Here is a 21438-nt window from a genome sequence, read left to right as displayed (position 1 = left end):
AGCTCACTACCCTCCTAACTCAAGTCTCCCAAGTATGGCAAGATGGCTCAGAAGGCAATGGCAGCTGCCACCAATCCTGCGGATCTGGCTTTAATCCTGCGGATCCGCATGGTAGGAGGAAAGCATTGACCCTGAGTGCTGTGCACTGCCGTGCCTGCCTGGATTATTTGGGAAATTTTCTAACATCTGCCAGCATTCCCGCAAGAGATGTTTACAGGGACTGGAGAGATGGCTTGGAGGGTAAGAGCACTGGTTGCTCTTCCAGAGGTCCTGAGTTCAGGTCCCAGAAATTACATAGTGGCTCACAACCATCTACAATGAGATATGGTGCCCTCTTCTGGCACGCAGGCATACATGCAGACAGAACACTATATGAAATAAATAAAACTTAAAAAAAATTTTTTTTAAAGAGATGCTTAGATTGTTCTAGTGTGTCAGAAGGTGTCTGCCTGCCTTTCAGCTGGAGTCTGGAGAACAGACTAGGACTGGGGTACCAGCGGCAGCAAACACCAGAGCACGAGAGAGGTTACAAGTGAAGAGACAAGGTAGGTAGCATTGGAAGGGCAGAGGACTCTGGGGTCAGGACTAACCACCTACAGGAGGCAGGAACTTTTGGTCACAGGCGTAGGCTGGAATCCCCCTGCGCCATCCATGATGCTACCTTTGGAAGAGTGTTCTCCAGCACTGTGGGATGAGTGTGCCCTACGCTTTCCACTCCGCAGAATTCACACAAGCGAAAGGCCAGGACAGATGCTACAGCCCACTTGCTACCCAGTGTCGAAGTAACCTCTGCAGCAAACTGAGATTTTGCAGTATTAATCTGGATTTTGTCTTTGTTTTGAAGATATTCACACATACAAGATTTTCAAACCATTGGCCAGGTTCTGAACAAGGAAGGGCAAGTCAACGGGTACTCGAAGGCCCACCCCTATGTTCTGTGGAACTTCAAGGTTATACCCGGGTATGCTTAGGAGGTGGAGACCATACAGACCCATAGCAGCTGAGTAAAGGGGGTCTGGGCGTCTGGAGAGAGTCTGGGTCTCTCAAGCAATGGGCAGTAAGGCCGTTACACCATCCATCTGGAGCAGTGTTGGCCTAAGGTTGGATCTCTGACACACGGAGGTTTAACACTGCCCCTCAGTCCCCATGTCCCAAGCCCTTAGACTTGATGGAACTGCAGGACCAGACCGTAGTGGTCTGACGTTGATACTTCTGCAAAGTCCTGGGAAAACACATCAACTAGCAAGATGACGAGGGGTGCCTTAACAACAAAATTAAAGTTGAAGAAACAAGGACATACACGCTTTCTTTTGCATGTTAATTTATGGGTTGAAAGCACACCAGCCATACAACCTGTATATTTCTTCCTGGATCTCTCAGGACAGCTGACAAAGGAAAGCTCTATTTGGCAGGCTCTTGGGCATGTACTCACCTGCCAAGAGGAGCACCTGGGGGTTCATTTTGTGAGTCCGCTGTCAGGCCTAAGGGCAGTCACTCTTTCCACTCCTTCATATTCCTAATACAGACTGTGTGAGCAAGTAGACCATAACTTCTATATGGAAGGTAAAAGAGACAGGAAGAGGAGTGAAATCTGACAACCCAGGAAGTGCCCCCAATGTCAGTGGGCTGCCGTGGGACCCAGCACAATGCTTTGGGTAAGCAGGAGGCCCAGCTAAATTCTTCCTGGATCTGTCGAAGTAGAGTGTGGTGGCTAGAAAGAAAATGGCCCTCTACGGGAGAGGCCCTATTAGGAGGTGTGGCCTTGTTGGAGGAAGTGTGTCACTGTGGGGGCTGGCTTTGAGGTCTCTTTTTCTCATGCTTCCTTCAGCGTGGCAGTCAGTCGACTTCCTGGTGCCTTCTGGTCAAGATGTAGCCAGCTCCATGTGTGCCTGCACGCCGCCATGCTCCCAGTCATGATGATAATGGACTGAACCTCTGAACTGTAAGATACCACCTCAATTAAATATTTTCTTTGTAAGAGAATGTCAAGTTGTCTTTTCACTGCAATAAGAACAATAACTAAGACAATGTCCTATAGAAAGAGATGAATCTGAAGAGGAGAAGGCCATGAAGAACATACTGTCATACTACTTGCCACCTGGGGACATGGTGTTGTCAGGTTCTAGGCTGTTACCAAAGGCCATGTCTGGGTCTGTGAACCTACTACAGCCATGGTGGTGTAGATGTCTTTGGCCTGTTACCACTGAGGGCCCTGAAGAGTCCTGGGGTCAGGGCTACCACACATGGCCAAGTAGTGCCTGAAGGCCAAGCCACAGATGGGATTATCCCTATCTGGTTGGCCTGGGTTGTCACCCAGGGCCGTGAAGTCCTCCAGGCTTAAGCTGCAGCCAGGGGCCATTGGTGGGTCTGTGGCCCTGCTGCAGCCAGGGTCTCTGTTGATGTTCATGGCACCTGTCAACATCAGGGGTCGTGTGTATGCTCAGAATCTGGGCCCTCACCTGGGGCCATATTAGGGCCTGAGGACTACCCTGAAGCCAGAGTGATATCGACCTGGGACCATTGTGCCATCTGGCTCTGGGCTGCTTCCAAGGACCATGTCTGGGTCCATGGTCCCACAGCAGCCCGGGTCTACATTGGTGTCTGTGGCCTGTGGTACCACCAAAGGCTACACAGATGCCTGGAGTTTAAGCTGCAACCTGTGGCTATGTTGGCGCCCAAGGACTGTTACCACTGGGGCCATGCTGGTCTGGGTGGCTTGTGCCACCAATGGGGCTATAGTGAGGTCTTGGCCTGAGCTGATGCTGAAGGCTATGGCTGAGTCCACGTTCCTGATACAGCCGGGGTCTGTGATGAAGTCCACTGCCCATGTTGCCATGGGGGGGTGGGTCATAGGAACCATGCATGTTGAAATTGGAGGGCTGCATTGAGTTGGTCCTGCCCCTCACTGTCCCTGGGAGGGCTGGCCCTGCCTCTTGCTGCTCACTGGCAGCAGGAGAGCTGACCCTACACCGGAAGAGATGGCCCGAACTCTCATCATGGGCACAGAAGTGGCCCTGTGCCTCACTGGAGGGTGGTGGCCCCAGTGGCCAGACCAACCAGCTCAGGTACCACCTATACCCACATCTCGAGCCTTGGATTGGCCTACCCTAACATCTACCCCACCTATGACCTACTGGAGCATGGGAAGGGACTAGTCCTGTGGAACAATAACCACAGGATCTGCATGACTTGGGGCAATATTGGATATCCAAGAGGAGTTATAGTGAGGATCCATGCTTGCTGCCATGATGGTCATGGACTCTGACCTCTGAAAGTGGAAGTCCCAAAAGTGTCTTTTTTAACAGATTGCCTTGGCCATGGTGTTTTATTGCAACAACAGAAAAGTAACTAAGACAAACAGGGTCTCACTGTGTTGTGCTAGATAGTTTTAAGTCAACTTGACACAAGCTAGTTATCTGAAAGGAGGGAACCTCAACTGAGAAAATGCCTCCACAAGATCTGTAGAGCCAGTCAGTGGTGGCACACGTCTTTAATTCCAGCACTCAGGAGGCAGAGGCAGGTAGATCTCTAATGAGGTGGAGAAGGCATCTCAGGGGTAGAGCAGTTGCTGGTGTATGCACGACCCTGAGTTCAATCCTCAGCAGTGCAGGACAAACCCATTCAATGTTGGAAATGTTTTATTTCAGTCAACTCTCCCTACTGCTACTTGAATTGCACATCCTTTTAAGTATTTTGTCATATATTTTATAACACAGTTATTACTTCAGTTGGTAACTGGTAATTCACGCTTTATACATTTCTTTCCTTTAAAGTTAAAAAAGTGTGTGTACAGATGTGCACACCTATTTGTGCATGGGCATGAAGGGTCAGAAGTCAATGTTGGATGTATTCCCCAATTGCTCTCCACCTTATTTGAAATGAGGTCTCTGACCCAGGAGCTCACAGATTCAGCCTGATTGCTGGCCAGCAAGCCACAAGGATCTTGTCTCTGCACCCCCAGAACTGCAGTTACAGGTGTGTGCTTCTTATGAGTACTAATGATCAATGGCAGGCCCCCATGCTTGTGACAAGCAGGTAAGCAACTGAGCCATCTCCCCTGATCCCTGCTTCTTTTCCCAGCTCTTTGCATATTCTGACTGTAGACTTAAAAGTTTTAATACACATGTAAGAAATTACTCCCTCCTAGCATGTTGCTTTGGACCTGTGATCTTTTCCCCTTATTGCTGTTTTGGTCTTAAAGGCTGCCTTCTCTATAACATCTACATACTTACTCTTCTAGTGTATGTATATGCTATAATTTATAAGATCCCCTCTCACCGGAAATTAAGGTTGTTCCATTTTGTCTCTAATATAAAGAATACTCTAAGAAACAACTGTGTCCAATGTGATGCTTTGATTTTGTTTTTGAGACAGGTTTTAATGTAGCCCACCCAGGCTGACATTTAACTCCCTACATAGCCAGAGATGATCTTGAACTTCTGAACCTTCTCCCAGCCTCTTCCTCTCAAGTGCTGGGATAACAGGCATGTGCATCCATGCCTGGCACCTGCAATTTCAATTAATCAATTAATTCTGGTACTGGGGATTAAACCTAGGACCATCAGCATACTAGGTAAGCACACTACAACTGAGCTCTATCTCTAGCCCTTTTTATAGTCTTTGAGACAAGCTCTCACTAGGGTGCCCAGGCTGGCGTTGACTCTGCAGTCCAGGCAAGCCTTGAACTTGCCATCCTTCTGTGTCATCCTCTATGGCAGATGGTGTTATAAGCCTGCACAACCAGGCTCAGCTCTCAACATGATATTTTAGCAGATCTTAGTATCTAGCAAATAGAGTATTATAAAGATTTTCTAATGCAGATGAGGAGAAAGGCAGGAGGCTTTTTTGCAAGCTCACATCAAGGTTATGTTTTAAAATGCATCCAATGCCAACCAAGCCATTAGGGAATTAGCCCTCTGGTGCTATTCCTCCTTTATCCAGCTAATCAAGAGTTGACACTGCTTCTAAAATCTTGGCATGGAGATCAAGCTTAGTTCTGCCCTATGACTGAACTTCCAAGGTGAGGCATCAACTACCTAGGATGGGTCTGGAATCATAAACCTAAGTGTTCTTTCTTGACATCGATGCTAGGGTGCAGTTTTGCTTGGTGAACTTCAAGGTTTACATCTTAGAAGAGGGAGAATGGGCTTGTGAAGATGAGGTAGAGGGAAAAGATGCCTGGAATCTAGGAGTCTGGGCTGCCACAGAAGTGGGGTGACTTGCTTCAGACCTAGCAGGTGGAGCTTCGTGTGCTGCAGGTGAGGCACTGGATATAGGAGGTATGAACCTATGTCCTGAAGGAGAAGTCTCATAACTCATAGGTGGGGCTTCATAGCTAGGAGGTGGAGATCCAGATCCCACAGTTGTGGTTTCGTATCTGGGAGGTGGAACCTCGTATCTGGGAGGTGGGACTCCATATCTGGGAGGTGGGACTCCGTAATCCATAGTGGGAGCTTCATATCCAGGAGGCAGGACTCCATAGCCCATAGGGGTAGCTCCATAGACAGGAGGAGGGGCTCCATATCCCCTAGCTCCGTATCCAGGAGGCAGGACATAATAACCGGGAGGTGGGGCTCCGTATCCCGTAGGTGGGACTCCATAGGCAACTGGGAATGGCAAAAAGGAAAAAAAAAAATTGTTACCCTGTGAGCAAAGAATAACTGAAGATCACCAAAACACGATGCCCAGGGAAACAAGAGAATCCAGTTGTGCTTTTTGGCCATCAGCAGAGGAAAGCCTTAGCTTCTTCCGGTGAGGCGATCTGAATTACCTGGAAACAGCCTCTGGTCATCACTTAGAGTTGTGCAGATACATAGTTTATTTGTTAAAGTTTGTTCTGTTTATGAAAACACCCTCAGTGAGGAGTATACTTTGGAGGGAATTATAACTATAACTAAAAGGGAAAACATGGTTTTTAAAGGAGGGGTGGCTCTGGAGAGATGGCTCAGCAGTTAAAAGCACTGGCTGCTCTTTCAGAGGACCCAGGTTCAATGACCAGCACCCACATGGCACAACCATTTGTAATTCCACCTCCCCTCCCCCACCTCCTCACAGATCTTCCCACCTCCCTCCCTACTTCATGTTCTCTCCCTCTTTCTCCCCCTAAACTCATAAAATAAAAACAAAGAAACAAACAAAAACTGTTTGGTGTTGACCTGCTACTCCTGGGCACAGGGTGTGCCCTGGAGTGTGGTTGATAGCCCAGTGATGCTCCATTGGAGAAAACTGATTTCCCTTTCCCTGAGGGTATTAGTTACAATTAGCTCTTAGTGTCCACTTCCCCTTTTCCATGCTGGGATTTTGTCTGGTTTGAACCTGTGAGGTCCTGTATGTGCTGTCTGTCTCTGTGTGTTGTGTGCATCAGTCCTGTGTGTCTAGAAGACACTGGTTCCTTGGAATCATCTATCATCTCCGGCTCTTACAATCTTTCTACCTCCTTGCTGAATTCACGGATAAAAAGAACAGTTGGGAACTGTGGCACACATCTTTAATCCTGAGGCACAGGCAGGCAAATCTTTTCATTTGAAGCCAATTTTGTCTACATAGTAAGTTCTAGGTCAGCCCAGGCTATACAGTGAGATCCTGTCTCAAAAATAAAACAATAACAACCACAAAAAAAATTCAACAACAAAAATAAAAACAAAGGCCAGCAGGATGGCTCAGTAGATAAAGGTGTACCACCAAGCCTAACCACCTTCGTTCAATCCCCGGGACCCACATAGTGAAGGAGTGAACTGACTCCCACAAGTTGTCCTCTGACTTCCACATGCATGCCACAGCATGTACACACACACACACACACAAACACACACACACACAAACTGACACCCATAACCCCAGCACCAGGTGAGGCAGAGGCAAGGAGGACTGTCACAGTTCGAGACCAACCTGGCCTACATAATAAATTTCAGGCCAGACTAAACACATTGTGAGACTTTTGTCTTTAAACAAAATAAAAACTAGGTATGCTATTGGACACCTGTAATTCCAACACTTGGGAGTTAGATGCAGAAGAATCAGAAGTTCAAGGGTAGCCTCAGCTACACAGTGAGTTGGAGACCAGCCTGGGCTACTTGAGACCCTGTCTCAAAACAGTAACAACAAAACCTTTACTTTTAATAATTATCTCAGATATTTCATTACAGTAGCAGAGATCTAACACATAGAGAGATGGGAACTCTGGAAAAGAATCAACATTTCATTTTCTGCACCCTGAAGTTGGGGTCCAACATCAAAGGCTCTTTTTAAAAACAGTATTTTTTTTTTTTGAGACAGGATTTTTCTATATTGCCCTGCCTATCCTGGAACTCATTATGTAGATCAGACTAGCCTTGAACTTTAAGAGATCCAGCTGCTTCTACCTCTGGAGTTTGAGTTTAAAGGCGTATGCCACCGCACTCAGCATTTTATTTGTGTGTGCGTGTGCGTGTGCGTGTGCGTGTGCGTGTGCGTGTGCGTGTGCGTGTGCGTGTGTGTGTGTGTGTGTGTGTGTGTGTGTGTTCCAGGAGTGAACTGGTTGGAAGAACTCGTCAGATAGATCCCCTGGGGATGACTGCAGGAAGTTGTGAGCCACCTACTATGATGCCGGGAACTGAACTCCAATTCCCTGGATGAGCAGCAAGTACTCCTAACTACTGAGGCCCCTCCAACCTCCATAAAGGCTCTCTTGAACCTCGCTTCAGTTCATTTTCTCGTTACCGTGACTGCGTTCGGTGCATCATTAGCCCTTCAGACACTACAGTCTCATTTGGTCTCAAGTCTGACTTCGAGTGTGAAAACTGCTGATGGCCATTCCTAGTCTAGAAATGTTCCTGGGACATGGATACCTGTAATCAATATGTGGCAGGATATGTATACATTTTTTTAAATCTTGGATTTCAAAAAGATCATTTTTAACACATCAGTAGCATTTATCTCAAAAATATCACAAATAAAAGGCCTGCTCATGCTCTGTTGAGCAGGCCAGGTATTCACTGAAGCCTGCAACTTTATCCATCTAAGGAAGGCCAAACATTAAAAGGCACAGGTCATGAAGCAGGGTGCAGCTGGAAGGCAGAGCAGGTGTGATGGCCGTGATACTGTAAACTAAGATGAAGGAGGCAGAGCTACATTTTCTGCTGAGGCTCTAAGTAGCTCTAAGCGAGCTCCTCACTAACAGGAGTTGCTTAGATGGGCTGCACTCATACATCATCGTCAAAGTAAGTCTGAAACACCTCAGCACTCAGGAGGCTGACGCAGTGAGGTGCAGGCCAGCCCTGTCTCAAGCACACAAAATTACAAGCAAACACATAGAACGTAATCTGAAATGCAAGTCCAATCGTTTGCTGGTTTGCTATTGGGTTTCAACCAGGAAACAAAGCCATGAAAGCCCCAAACCCTGGGGCTTCTCTCGAAGCAGACCTGAAACAAGGCTGTGGTGAACTGTCTTCAAGTCAAGGCATTCTTTTCTACCTCCTAGGGGGCATCTCTCCCTACTTTGGCATGTCTGTAGGGCACACATGCTCTCCCCACACCTCACCTTGGCATGTCTGTGGGTCACACATGCTCCTCTCCCCACACCTCACCTTGGCATGTCTGTGGGTCACACATGCTCCTCTGCCCAGCTATGACAAAAATTCCTAGAGGGTGCATCCAGAAACTTGGAACTATGAGTGGAAATCCTTGGGCAGCTGAGAAGACAATTTGGCAAAATAAGAATTCTTTATTGTTTTAAATTCCATATATAAGCAGCTATGAACTGAATAATTAACAGTATTAACTATCACCTTACATGTGAGGCAACAATACTCTTGTTGCCAAGTAAAAATACATGTGGCCTTTTTCTTAAACCACATACTTCTTGAGAGCAGAAATTCTGTCTTTTGGGGCTGGAGAGATGGCTCAGAGGTTAAGAGCACTGACTGCTCTTCCAGAGGTCCTGAGTTCAATTCCCAGCAACCGCATGGTGGCTCACAACCATCTGTAATGATATCTGGTGCCCTCTTCTGGCCTGCAGTCACATATGCTGTATACATAATATTTAAATAAATAAATAAATAAATCTAAAAAAAAAGAAAGAAAGAAATTCTGTCTTTTGCCTGTGGCTATTTAGGACCTAATATAGTACTTACTATACAATCATCACTTGGTTTTCCAGCTATCAAGTGAGTATAATATTAGTATATATATCATAAGGGGTTTCTCTCTCTCTCTCTCTCTCTTTTTTTTTTTTTTTTTGTTTTTCAAGACAGGGTTTTTCTGTGTATTCCTGGCTGCCCTGGAACTCACTCTGTAGACCAGGCTGGCCTCGAACTCAGAGATCCACCTACCTCTGCCTCCCAAGTGCTGGGATCAAAGGCGTGCGCCACCACTGCCCGGCTACATCATAAGGTTTTATGAACACTCAACCGATGGTTGTGAAGGGCTTAGACCACTCTCCAGCACAGAAACATTAAAAAGCACTAACTAAATTACATGTTTTTAAATTGAACTCATTTACTTTCAGACTTACACTGATATGGCTCTTGACCATGATATAGTATCACAGCTCATTCACTAACCTAGACCTTTATACTCTTCCATTGAATCTGGGGCACCATATTCAATGCTTCCATTAAAGCAGATATATACCTATCTGCAAATGGCCATCTTTTCTGGGCTGCATTTTCAACATCTAGGCTGGGGTTGAGGTGGACAACGGAAGGGAAAGGGAAAGGGCCTTCCTGAAGAGCACAATGACAGTTCAAGAGAAGAGTGGATATGGCCCAGAGTGCGGGCTGACGGGATTGGAAAGAAGTGTGAGCGGCATGAAGTGAAGCTAGGCTGGATAGACAGACAGACAGCATAAATGAGCATCTCAGTCACAGAAAGCATTCTCTGGTACAGCCATTAGGTCGGCATTGTAGGGAAGTAGGCGCCCCTACTCCCCTCTCAGGGACAGTAGGAGCACACAGAAGGGAAGCAGATCAAAATGCAGGGGACAGAGCCCTCCCCAGGTGAGGCTCGGGGAGCTGGAGGACGTGCTCTGTTCCAAGCACAGTGACAGGAGTACAGAAAGCATGGACCGACACTGGCTCCTCTGGGCTCTTCAAGCCTGAGACCATTCCCATAGGCCCCTACCGGGATTACCTGCCCTCTGTGGTGGTACTGTGTTCCCCAAAATATTGTGTACCCTAATAAACCTATCTGGGCTCAGAGAACAGAAAAGCCACTAGATACTTAGGATAGGCAGTGGTAGCACACGCCTTTAATCCTAGCATTCCAGAGGCAGAAATCCATCTGTTCACGGATACAGCCAAGCATGGTGACTCACGCCTTTAATCCCAGGGAGTGATGGCAGATAGCAGAAAGATATATAAGGCGTGAAGACCAGGAACTAGCAGCATTTGGCTGGTTAAGCATTTGGCTGGTTAAGCTTTTAGGTTTTGAGCAGCACAGTTCAGCTAGGAGACATTGGGATGAGGACACAGAAACTTCCAGTCTGAGGAAACAAGACCAGCTGAGAAGTTGGCCAGGTGAGGAAGCTGTGGCTTGTTCTGTCTCTCTGATCTTCCAGTGTTCACCCCAATACTTGGCTCCAGGTTTGTTTTATTAATAAGAACTTTTAAGATTCATGCTACAGCCCTCCATCGTGCTGTTCATATAAACACTGAGTTTCTGGGCTGCATGCTGGTGCTGCTCCATCAGAGCGAGCACAGCCCACCGGATCCCAGCCTTTAGTACATGCGTGTGTCTGTTCACTCCCAAGTCGCTCCAGTCCAGTTTCCAGGACCAAGCCATGCAGGAGGCAGTTAGCCATGTAGGTATCTGAGCACAGGCTCCCAGCTACTCCAGGACAGGATGAGGTAGATAAGCACACAGTGTGGATCTGACACATAATAGTAAACTCAGGAGATGCTTGTTGAATTCACATAGAAATACCAAATGCCTGACCACAGGCTAGCCAGTCTCTGCTGAGTAATAGTACTGTTCCAACTCCTTAACCACTAAAGCATTTGCTGTTTATTACTCACCAGCATAGGCAGCTTTGGCCATCAGCTGGGCAAAGTCGATGGCACCTCCTTTCCTGAAGATCATTTTAAAAGTAGCCGATCCTTCCCAGCCACCTGGGGGCAGAAATGGCAATACTTACAAGCCCTGAGGAAGGCACCCTCAAACAAGCAGTTCAGCTTTGGTTTGAATTCTAACATGAAACAGGTCAGAATCTTAAACTCTCTAGAATCTTTATGGGGTATAAGGGAGGCACTTCTAAGCGGAAAAACCTACCATCTGGAGCTGCCTGGATTGTCCCTTTGATGTAGTTTGCTCCGAGGATTGGTTGTTCAACAGTGCAGTTACTCATTAGATGAAATGGCATCATAAAAGACAACATGGGGTCATTGAGTGAACGTGAAGTCACAAAAATCACCTAAGTGAGGAAGGAAACTTTGAAAAAGGAATACAGAATCTGTCCATGGATAGAGGCTTGCAGAAGCAAGGCCAAGGTCACTTGGGTACTGTGACCTAATTGAGAAACATCACCTCTTTTCTTCCATACTTCTTCAAAATGAAAGTCTCAAAGTAAAAGTGTTTTTAAACACCTTAAAAGCCAATGTTTAACTTTTTCAGCTTTATGGAAAATAAATGTAAGCTAATCAGCCAATCAAGAAAAGTGTAAATTACCCGGTATGAGGTGAGAAAGAGCACCCCCCTTTTTGTACCACTGAAGAAGTTGGAGCCTGGCGGTGACTGAGGGAAGGAGAAGTCCACATCTGGAGACTTCTTCAAGACACTGCAGAAAGCAAGTCAGGCAGCACATGTTAAGAAGTACATAAACCAACACACACAGGGCTGGGGATGCAGCTCTAGACTACAGCACCTGTCTAGAATATGCTAGGCCAAGTGTGATCTCCAACACCACCAAAGAAGACACGAAAATGGTACAAACAAAGGTGTCAGCCAATAAATATTAGCTGCTACTCTTATTTTAGGGAAATGAAATGGATCCAAGCAATATTATCCTTGGGCAATTTACTCCTGTTCTTCCTTTTCAAAGGGATTTTGTTCAGACTGGAGCAATGGTTCATCAGTTGAGACCACTGGCTGCTCTTCCAGAGGACCCGGGTTTGATTCCCAGCACCCACACGGCAGCTCACAATAGTCTGTAAGTCCAGTTTCAGGAGATCTGATGCCCTCTATTGTGTGTAAAACATCCACACACACAATACTTCTTAAAATAAAATTATTTTACTTTTATTTATACATTTAAGTGTGTGTGTGTGTGTGTGTGTGTGTGTGTGTGTGTGTGTGTGTGTGTGTTCACAGAGGCTAACAGAAGGCTTTGGATGCCCTGAAACTGAGTTACAGACTATTGTGAACTGACTAACATGGGTGCTGGGAACCAAATTTGGATCCTCTAGAAGAGCAAGAAGTGCTCTTAACCACTGAGTCATCTCTTCAGCCCCTCTTCTCCCTTTTTATCACTGGATTTTCTTTCTTCTCAAACTTGCTTCTAGTCTCAATGTCTGTCACTAATTCTTAAATTTCTTGTGCAATAACCAGGAAGAACTGGGCTCTTGGGATGTTTAGCTGGTAAAGAAAGCAAAGCACAGATAGATACTTCCACTCCCCCCACCCCGCCCCCCTCCAGCCCACACATTACTCTGGCTTCACTCTGAATAGACAATTTGTGTCCTCTTCACTCAGAGAATCTAGGTGTTTTTTGAGTTTATTTGTTCAATGTCCTCCCTGATGATTATTAGAGACAACTGCTTCACTACTATAGCTCTAGCAAAGTGTAAGTTACTAAATATTTATTTTAAGAAAATGAAAAAGGTAAAAGGAACAGAGAACATAATGCAAGTAACAGACGACATGTACCATCTAAATGGCACAAAAATGTCCAGTAATTTAACAGGAGCGATGTTATGGTGGAAACAACTATGAAAGATCTCATAGAAAGGATCAGCTAGAGCTGATTCTTAAGCAATAGGTAGTGTCTAAATAGGCAGAGGTAATGGAGCAGGAACAGTTCAAATGGGGAGTCAATAGCATTAATACACACGGAGATGCAGATAATGGAAAGCAAATTGCCTACTTGGAAGAAGATGGGCCACATGGATGAACACAGCATGAGAAACATTAGAACAGCGAGACCGAGTTGGGAAGCCATGTGGGATTTGAGCTTGGGAACCCAGTGACAGGCAAGAAGGATGGCAAGCTCTAGATTGTTCAGCAGGGAAGTTACATGACTGAGGAAGGGGTGATACAGTGGAAGGATCAGTTTAAGATCATAAAATAATAATTATACATTTATAGTGATAGTGGTAATATATAAAACTGTAATTTGTGGCAGTCAAGTTTGGGGAGTGGGCAGAGCTACATAGGACAAAAGATGTTGTATATTATTGAAAGTAAGTTGGTACTGATTTGAGTTCTATTACTGTAAATTAAGATGTTAAATACAATCAACAGGTCAAATACAAAGAAAATCACTAAAATATATCCAAAAAAGAAATGAGGATGGAATTAAATGGTATACTAGGAAAACTCTCAGACACAACAGGCAGTAGTGAAGAAGTTAGGTAACACAGAAGACAGAAATGTATAGAAAACAAATAGCAAAATTGCAGATGTTAAGTCCTTTAACAATTTCATTAAATATAAATGAATTCAACTCTCCAACCACCTGCTGGGTATGGTAGTACATGCCTGACCCCAGAACTTGGGAAGCTGAGGCAAGAGGATAGAGTTCAAGAGGGCTAAGAAGATGCCTCAGTGGATAAGAGCACTTTTTGTAAAAGCAACAAGACCTGAGTTTAAATCTCCAGCATCCATTTGAAATATAGAAATAGCCACATGCACCTATAATCCCAGCATTGGGGAGAAGAGACAGGCAGATCACAGTTCACTCATTCACTGCTCTAGCTGAAACAGTGAGCATCAGGTCCGGTGAGAGATCCTGCCTCAGAAAATGAGGAGAGTGAAGAGGACACCCACTGTACTCCTCACAGAAATACATGCATGCACATCCACTATACTTACAGCCCAAACACTCACAAACATGCATACAGTTCAAGGCTTTCATCCTCGGCTAATATAGTGATCCACTGGGTTCTGTAGTGAAATCCTGTCTCAAAAACAAACAAACAAAAAAAAAAAAACAGTGCTAGAGAGATGGCTGAGTTGTTAAGAGCACTAACTGCTCTTGGAGGCAACTTAGGTTGGATTATTGGTTCACAACCATCTGTAACTACAGTCCAAGGGATTCTATATCTTCTGGCTTCCACAGGCATTACACACACATGTACAGACATACATGCAGGCAAAACACCCATACAAAATGAAAATAAATCTCAAAAAATAAAAATGTCTTAGAGTTTTATTGCTATGAAGAGACACCATGACCATGGCAACTCTTATAAAGGAAAGAATTTAGTTGGGGCTGTCTTACAGTTCAGAGGTTTAGTCCATTGTCATCAGGGTGGGAAGCATGGCAGCACAAGGGCAGACATGGTGCTGGAGAAGGAGCTGAGAGTTCTACATCTGGATCAACGGACAGCAGAGAGAGTGACACTGAGCTGGGCTTGAGCTTCTAAAACTCCAAAGCCCACCCCCGGTGACACACTTCCTCCAACAAGGCCACACTTCCTAATATTGCCATTCCCTATGGCCTATGGGGGCCATTTTCATTCAAACCACCACAAAACACAAAAATTCTCACATAAACCAATCAAAAATTAATAAAGCTTTTATAATGGGACCAACAGTATTAGTGTGATAGTTATTGTTTTCCTACTCTTATTAAAATTAATTCAAGATTAATTACTGACAAGTCTTGATTTTTAGTATAACTTGAGTCTGTCTGTCTGTCTGTCTCTCTCTTTCTTGTTTTTTTTGAGACAGGGTTTCTGTGTAGCTTTTGGTGCCTGTCCTGAAACTCACTTTGTAGACCAGGCCTCAAACTCACAGAGATTCACATGCCTCTGCCTCCCAAGTTCTGGGATTAAAGGCATGCACTACCACTACCCAGCTTGAGTATCTCTTAATGAACTATTTAGGGTCTGAACAGTTTTTGGGTTTTGGAATAGTTGCATATACAAGAGATTTGGGAGCAATGAGACCCAAGTCTAAATGTGACATTCATTAGTTTTATATATACCTTACACATATAACCTGAAGGTAACTTCATATGATATTTTAAACAATGTTATACATAAAATAAAGTATTATGGAGTGAAATTTTCCAGATTAATTATTTGGTAGTACTCAAAAATTTTGTTGTTTTTTTAATTTTTTTTTCCAGACAGAGTTCTCTATGTGACAGCTCTGGCTGTCCTGGAACTTGCTCTGTAGACCAGGCTGAAAGGTTTTGGTTTTGAGACAGGGTCTGGCTATATAGCCCAGGCTGTCCTGGAACTCACAATCATCTTACATCAACCTGAGTGCTGCAATTTTCAAGGTAGTTTTACCTTTAGATATGTACCGCCACACTCAGAATAATTGTTTTTAATTGTGCGTGTGCCCTCTGTGGGGAGGTGGGGGAGAGAAAAGACATAAGCATGTCTGCAGGTACCTTTAGAGGACAGACCCCTCTGGAGCTGGAGTTACAGGCAGCTGTGCTCCATCTAGTGTAGGTTCTGGGAACTGAACTTGGGTCTTCTAGCAGAACTGGATATACTTTTAACAGAGCTCATGTCTCCAACCCAATCACACCTGAATTTAGTGGAGCATTTTAGATTTTGGATTTTTAGATCAGGGATGTTCAGTGTGTACTGGGCAAAAACAAGATAGAAACATAACACTTTAAAGTTCTTAAAATGTTTTCTATGAACCATTTTTTAAAATTTTTTTTAAAACTATTTTTAAAAAAATCTATAATCTCTAATTTTTGGCCAGCTGAACTTTGTATTCCACAAGACCTTTGTCTTAATGATACTAACACAGTTAGAACACCAGACCCTAAGTTCCTCCTTTATCCTTGGCCATCTTGAATCTGATATTGAGGGGCCTTTGCCCTGATTTTCCATTCATCTTCTTTGGTTTGGTTTGTTGGGATACCTTGGCCTGACTCAGCAGGATCTTCCCTTCATATCAGCTTCTCTGCTTTCTTTTGCTCCTTTTTGGAGACTGACGTGCTTCAAGCATATTTCTAGGACAGAAATGACCTGAAGGTCCCCTTCTTCCACAGTCCCTAACTGATTTTCAAAGCAGTTTCACCCTCAAATGAACTCAGCTACTCCTCTACTGTTGACAACGCTTACCTTTATCGCTTCATCAAATAACTGCTTGTTTATTGCTCTGCTGTCACTTTTATCCAAAAGTCTGATAAACACACTTCCTTTACAGTTCTTAGTATCTCTGTCATTCAATGTGGTCACCTTCACAATTTAGTACGCTTTCGTTGGCTGAAAGGGCAAATTGGATGCATACAATGTGCTATTACTGGAAACCAAGTCACTACTGGTTTCTTCGCATGGGGTAGGATAGGACACCAAAACAGAGTCTCAGCCCGGGCTCTTCCTTGCCTCCCACAGCATCCTTGGCATCACAGGTAAGGCACAGAGTCAGGTGGTACCAGCTTCAAAGACACATTGTGATAGACTGGTAAAGATACATTTTCAAGCAGGGTCTGGCAAGATGGCTCCATGAGTAAAGGCACTTGCCACTGAGCCTGGTGAGCTAAGTTTTATTTAACCCTGGGACCCACATGGTTGTCCTATGAAGTCTATATGTGCTGTGGCATGTGCACATATACACATGTAATTTTAATTTTTTTTAAGAATTCCAAATAGTATCACTTATAAATGAGGGGAAAGCCTAAGAATAGTTCACATTGAGAATTAAGCAAAGATTTATGCACACTGGAGTATCAGCCATTGACAGTAATGGTGTAGATATGGGTACTGGAAACTGCCCCAATATACTGGCAAATGAGGACAATTAGTTAGAAAGCTGGTGGGAGGAGGAAACAAGTGTGAGTTTCCTAGGGAGAAGTGCAGAGAAAGCCACACTAAGATGCAAAAACTACTGGAATTTGGGTAATTAATTTTCCCCCTGATTTTCCTATTGGACATCAAGTATTATCTGCCCAATTTTTTTTAAATGGATGAAATAAAGCAATTTAATCTTTTCCATTTTTACAACACACCCTGGCCCGTACATACATTTATGACCTCTCAGCCATGATGACAAACTCTCTACAAGCCAGGTATGGCGGCACACATCTGTAATCCCAGCAGACTTGCATCACATCTGGCTTCAATAGAGCATTTTAGGTTTTTAATTAGGTCTGTTCAACATGTACTATACCAAGGCAAGACACAGACAAGATACTCTAACTCCAACTTTAATCACTAAATTCTTCCTCATCACTAAAATATGTGCTCCCCCCAACCCCTTTGTAACTTATTTTCCTCATTTAAAAATACATTGGGGATGCTTTTTAATGTCAGTATCTATATTATTACTGTCAATGGTTGGTATTCCACTGTAAATAAACCCTTGCTCAACCCCAAATCTGAGACATTCTGGGATGTTTTGTTGTATTTGTTTAATTACTACAAACACTCATTGGGAGGTTGAGGCATAAAAATCACAAGTTAAATAGCTAAATAAATAAATAGCAAGACTTAAGTCTCAACACACTCAACACACCACAGATTGTAACTAGACTCTCAAATGTGTATCGTAACTGTAAGGAAAACTAAAAAATAGAGCCAATCTGCAAACATTCCCCACCCCCCGAACTATTTCCTTACAACAGTTTGTATCTGGGAAAGCCAGATAACCAATAGGGTCTTTGATAGAGAGAAAGCAGAAAACACTTTTCTAAAGGATAGCAAGAGAAATGGATGCATGTAATTTCAAACCCAAATCCAGGCTTTCCCACATGCACTGAAAATGATTCTGAGCAAATTATTTCTAATATTCCTACCTGTGAAATGAAAAAAATAGTCCTGATCCTCATTGCAGACACAGCAATTAGAAGCACAAAGAACAACACTTGCCATAATTAGCTGTTCAATGAAAACTATCAGTACATATTTAAGAGCACAGATTCTAAAACTTTAAAGAAACAAAAAAAAATCAAGATTTTTCTTTTCTTTCCTTTTTTGAGACAGGATCTTTCTACTATACAGCTCTGGCTGTGCTAGAACTTGCTGTGTAGACCAGCCTGGCCTCGAACTGACATCGGGGTTCTATTAGAGCACGGCATTGAATTTGAGTGTCACTGCCAGGTGGGAAACAAAGGAAAAATCAGCAGAGATTATCCAGAGGAGGTGGAGACAGAGTGTAAGGAAAAGTGGATGAGGGGCTGACTAAGGAAGGGATTGGGGTCAAGGTCTTGAGTTTGCCTGAAGATAGGCTTCTCCTTACGGAAGACACCCTACAAGCCTCAGCCGGTAGTAAGAGGGCGCCATTCTTCCTGGACACCCCTACTCCCAGGCTGAAGCAACAAGAAAAGGGAGCTTTGGGGGAAATTCTGAGAAAGGCCTCGACATTTCGGGATCTTTCTACAGTCATCTACACTCCACATCCTAGCCCCAATTCTTCCAATTCTCCTACCCCGGGTCGCGCGAGCTGCACCCAGGGCCCTCAGGGTGACGGTCACCCCGTAAAGTCGCACACAGTGGATGCCCAGGGCCAACCTCACCCGCTCTTCACACTCCCCTCGCTCAGACCTTTCGAGGATGCTCGCCCTGGCGCCCCGCGCCCCGCGCATGCGCCTAAGGCCCCCGCCAATGCCCGCGACGGCGCATGCCCTCAAACGTCAGGGGCGGAGCTCAGAGGAACGCGGCCGGAAAGGGCGGGAAAGTCCTCGATTGGCGGAGGGCTTCCTAGCGCGCAAGTCTACCCCTGAGCATCTCCTCCCTCCCTCGACAGCAGCCTGGAAGTCCCCTCAGGCACCTTTCGCCATGAGGGATGAGGGCCTCGCGGCGGTCCGCCGAATGGTTCTGGTTCACCGCCATCTTGCTCCTGGTCCCCTCCCGCCACCGCCCCGCCCTTCAAATGGGAAGGGGGCGGGGCCTGCAAAGCAGGGGGCGGGGCCCTGAGGAGAGGGCGGAGATTATGGCGCAGAAACCTGGAGTTGAGTGGACAGCTGTCACAAGAGGAACTGCTGGAGTCAGGGGCCAGGGAGCCCTGATGAGGGAGAGGGGCATGTTCGTGGAACTGGCTCCACCCCTAGAGCGGGGAGGGGCTGAAGGATGGGTGTGTAGATCTACCCTACAGTTTGCTGTGTAGACCTACAGCCAGGCCCCCCTTGGTCCTGCTAGGAGCTGGGGGTTTAAAAAGCATCCATTAGGGCTGGAGAGGTTCAGAGGTTAAGAGCACTGGCTGCTCTTCCAGAGGTCCTGAGTTCAATTCCCAGCAACCACATGGTGGCTCACAACCGTCTGTAATGAGATCTGGCTCACTCTTCTGGCCTGCAGGGATACATGCAAACAGAACACTGTATGCATAATAAATAAATCTTTAAAAAAAAAAAAAAAAGCATCCATTAGCCCCAAATCTCAGCCCAGATTACCATAAGCCAATCCAGATCAAGGGTCTACATTCCTCCATGCTTTTTTCCATCAAAAAAAGGCCTAGAATCAGAACCAATGGTCTTGTGAGAGAACATCCAGAAAAAGTGAGCTAGGTCAGGAAGTGGAATGTGGATTTCAACCTTCAGTGGGTCCAATTCCGGGATCCACTGGGCCTTTGTAGGTGTGACGTTCATTGGATTACTCAAGACACTCTAGAGTATTAATATGCCAGTGAAGAAACAAAAATTGCCAAATAATCAGACATGTCATTCTAAGACATGTCCAGATTTCAGATTTTCTTTTCTTTTCTTTTCTTTTTTTTTTTTTTTTGAGACAGGGTCTATGTAGCTCTGACTATCCTGGAACTTGCTGTGTAAACCAGGCTGACCTCAAACTCACAGAGGTCCTCCTGCCTCTGCCTTCCAAGTGCTGGGTTTAAAGGTATGTGCCACCACATGTAGCACAGATCCTCTTTTTTTTTTTTTTTTAAGTTCAAGACTTACTAGAATTAAAAATTAAATTCAGTAGTAGAGAGCAGAGGAGCAAACATCGGATCTAGCCTCTCCTGCCCGGGTCAATGCAACTTTAAACAAGAAGATTGCTCTAGCTGGGCAGTGGTGGCGCACCTTTAATCCCAGCACTTGGGAGGCAGAGCCAGGTGGATCTCTGCGAGTTCGAGGCCAACCTGGTCTACAGAGTGAGATCCAGGACAGGTACCAAAGTTACACAGAGAAACCCTGTCTCGAAAAACAAAAAAAAAAAAAAAAAAAAAAAAAAAAATTGCTCTCTGGACTTTACCTTCTGTGTGTACAATATTATTGAGTCAGAACAGTGCTTGGGTTTCCCACAGCTGTGATGGTTGATGTCCACCAATCAAATTTCACTTCATCTGCGTTGTGTTGCCACGAGTTGCCATCTTCATTATTTCACCTGCATGGTTTCCAGAGCCTCTTGACTCATCCTCTTCCATTCTGACCCCTCCGAACTGGGTCTCTTCATTCATTTATACCTTTTGTTCACATCACAGAAAGTCAAGGTCCCAAATGATTGCTTACAGTTCACACTAACATTTAGGGAAATAATCAGCAGATGAGAGTTGTGTCGTTTAATAAGCTCCAGGTGAGGGGAAGATTGTCCTAAACTCAAGAAAAAGGCTAGTGTTTAACTTCCTCTGTGTGTAGGATTAGTATATGTGCACATGTGTTTGTGCGTGCCTGTGTGCACTTGAAGAGGCCAGAAGGGAGTCCTATCACTCTCCCCTCTATTTCCTTAAAACAATATCTCACTGAACCTGGAAACAGGCTGGTGACCAGCAAGCCCCAGGTAAGCATGGCGCCATACCTGGTTTTTTTTTTTAATGGGGGCGTTAGGGATCTGAATTCAGGTCTTATGATTGCACAGTCATCACTCTTACTGGCTGACTCACCTCCCGTGTTCGCTGTGAAACAGGGTGTGTGTGTGTGTGTGTGTGTGTGTGTGTGTGTGTGTGTGTGTGTGTGTGTACACAAGAACACATGGAGGTCAGAGGACAACTTATGGAAATCAGTTCTCTCCTTCCACCATGTAGAATCCAGGGATCAAACTCAGGTTGTCAGCAAGCGCCCTTTCCAACTGAGCCATCTCACTGGCCCCTTTATACTTTTAATATGTTCATGGTAAAATCGTTTTCTAGGCAAGGCTAGGCTTTCATTGGTTCTTGTGCCTTCAGAGGAAAAAAGAGCAGACACTAAGAAGTTAAGTAAATGGAACTGGATCCTTTTCTGGGAAAACACAGAACCTGTGAGATCCAGTGTCAGCTTTCCCACTCACTGGGGTTACAAAGTTCCAGGAAAATGACTGGGATATGACCTCATGTCCCCTGAAAATGAATAGATCACACATGTTCAATCTCTAGTACCTGTGGCTACTTCTTGCCAAGAGGGTCCCTGGCTCACACACAGGTGAGATGATG

The 21438-nt window shown here is 45.0% G+C and overlaps 1 protein-coding gene across 3 annotated transcripts; it reads right to left on the bottom strand.

Annotated features, from left to right (window-relative positions):
• Nucleotides 1-4339: 4339 nt before the first annotated feature.
• Nucleotides 4340-18994, bottom strand: Wbp2nl (WBP2 N-terminal like). 3 transcript variants are annotated; one of them, XM_015998780.3, is made up of 6 exons: nt 18868-18994; nt 11641-11749; nt 11245-11386; nt 10992-11084; nt 8565-8669; nt 4340-5606 (listed from the first exon to the last, which is right to left on the bottom strand). In XM_015998780.3, the coding sequence occupies exons 1-6, from the start codon at nt 18927-18929 to the stop codon at nt 5122-5124; spliced, it is 996 nt and encodes a 331-aa protein (XP_015854266.1). In that variant the 5' UTR covers nt 18930-18994; the 3' UTR covers nt 4340-5121. The 3 variants fall into 3 exon arrangements, with proteins under 3 accessions (XP_015854266.1, XP_042120915.1, XP_042120916.1); XM_042264981.2 differs by lacking the exon at nt 18868-18994 and adding an exon at nt 18642-18834; XM_042264982.2 differs by lacking the exon at nt 8565-8669.
• Nucleotides 18995-21438: the final 2444 nt, after the last annotated feature.

Source organism: Peromyscus maniculatus, chromosome 20 (assembly GCF_049852395.1).
Source record: "Peromyscus maniculatus bairdii isolate BWxNUB_F1_BW_parent chromosome 20, HU_Pman_BW_mat_3.1, whole genome shotgun sequence".
Classification (NCBI taxonomy): Eukaryota; Metazoa; Chordata; class Mammalia; order Rodentia; family Cricetidae; genus Peromyscus; species Peromyscus maniculatus.
This window is presented reverse-complemented; position numbering and strand designations above follow the sequence as displayed.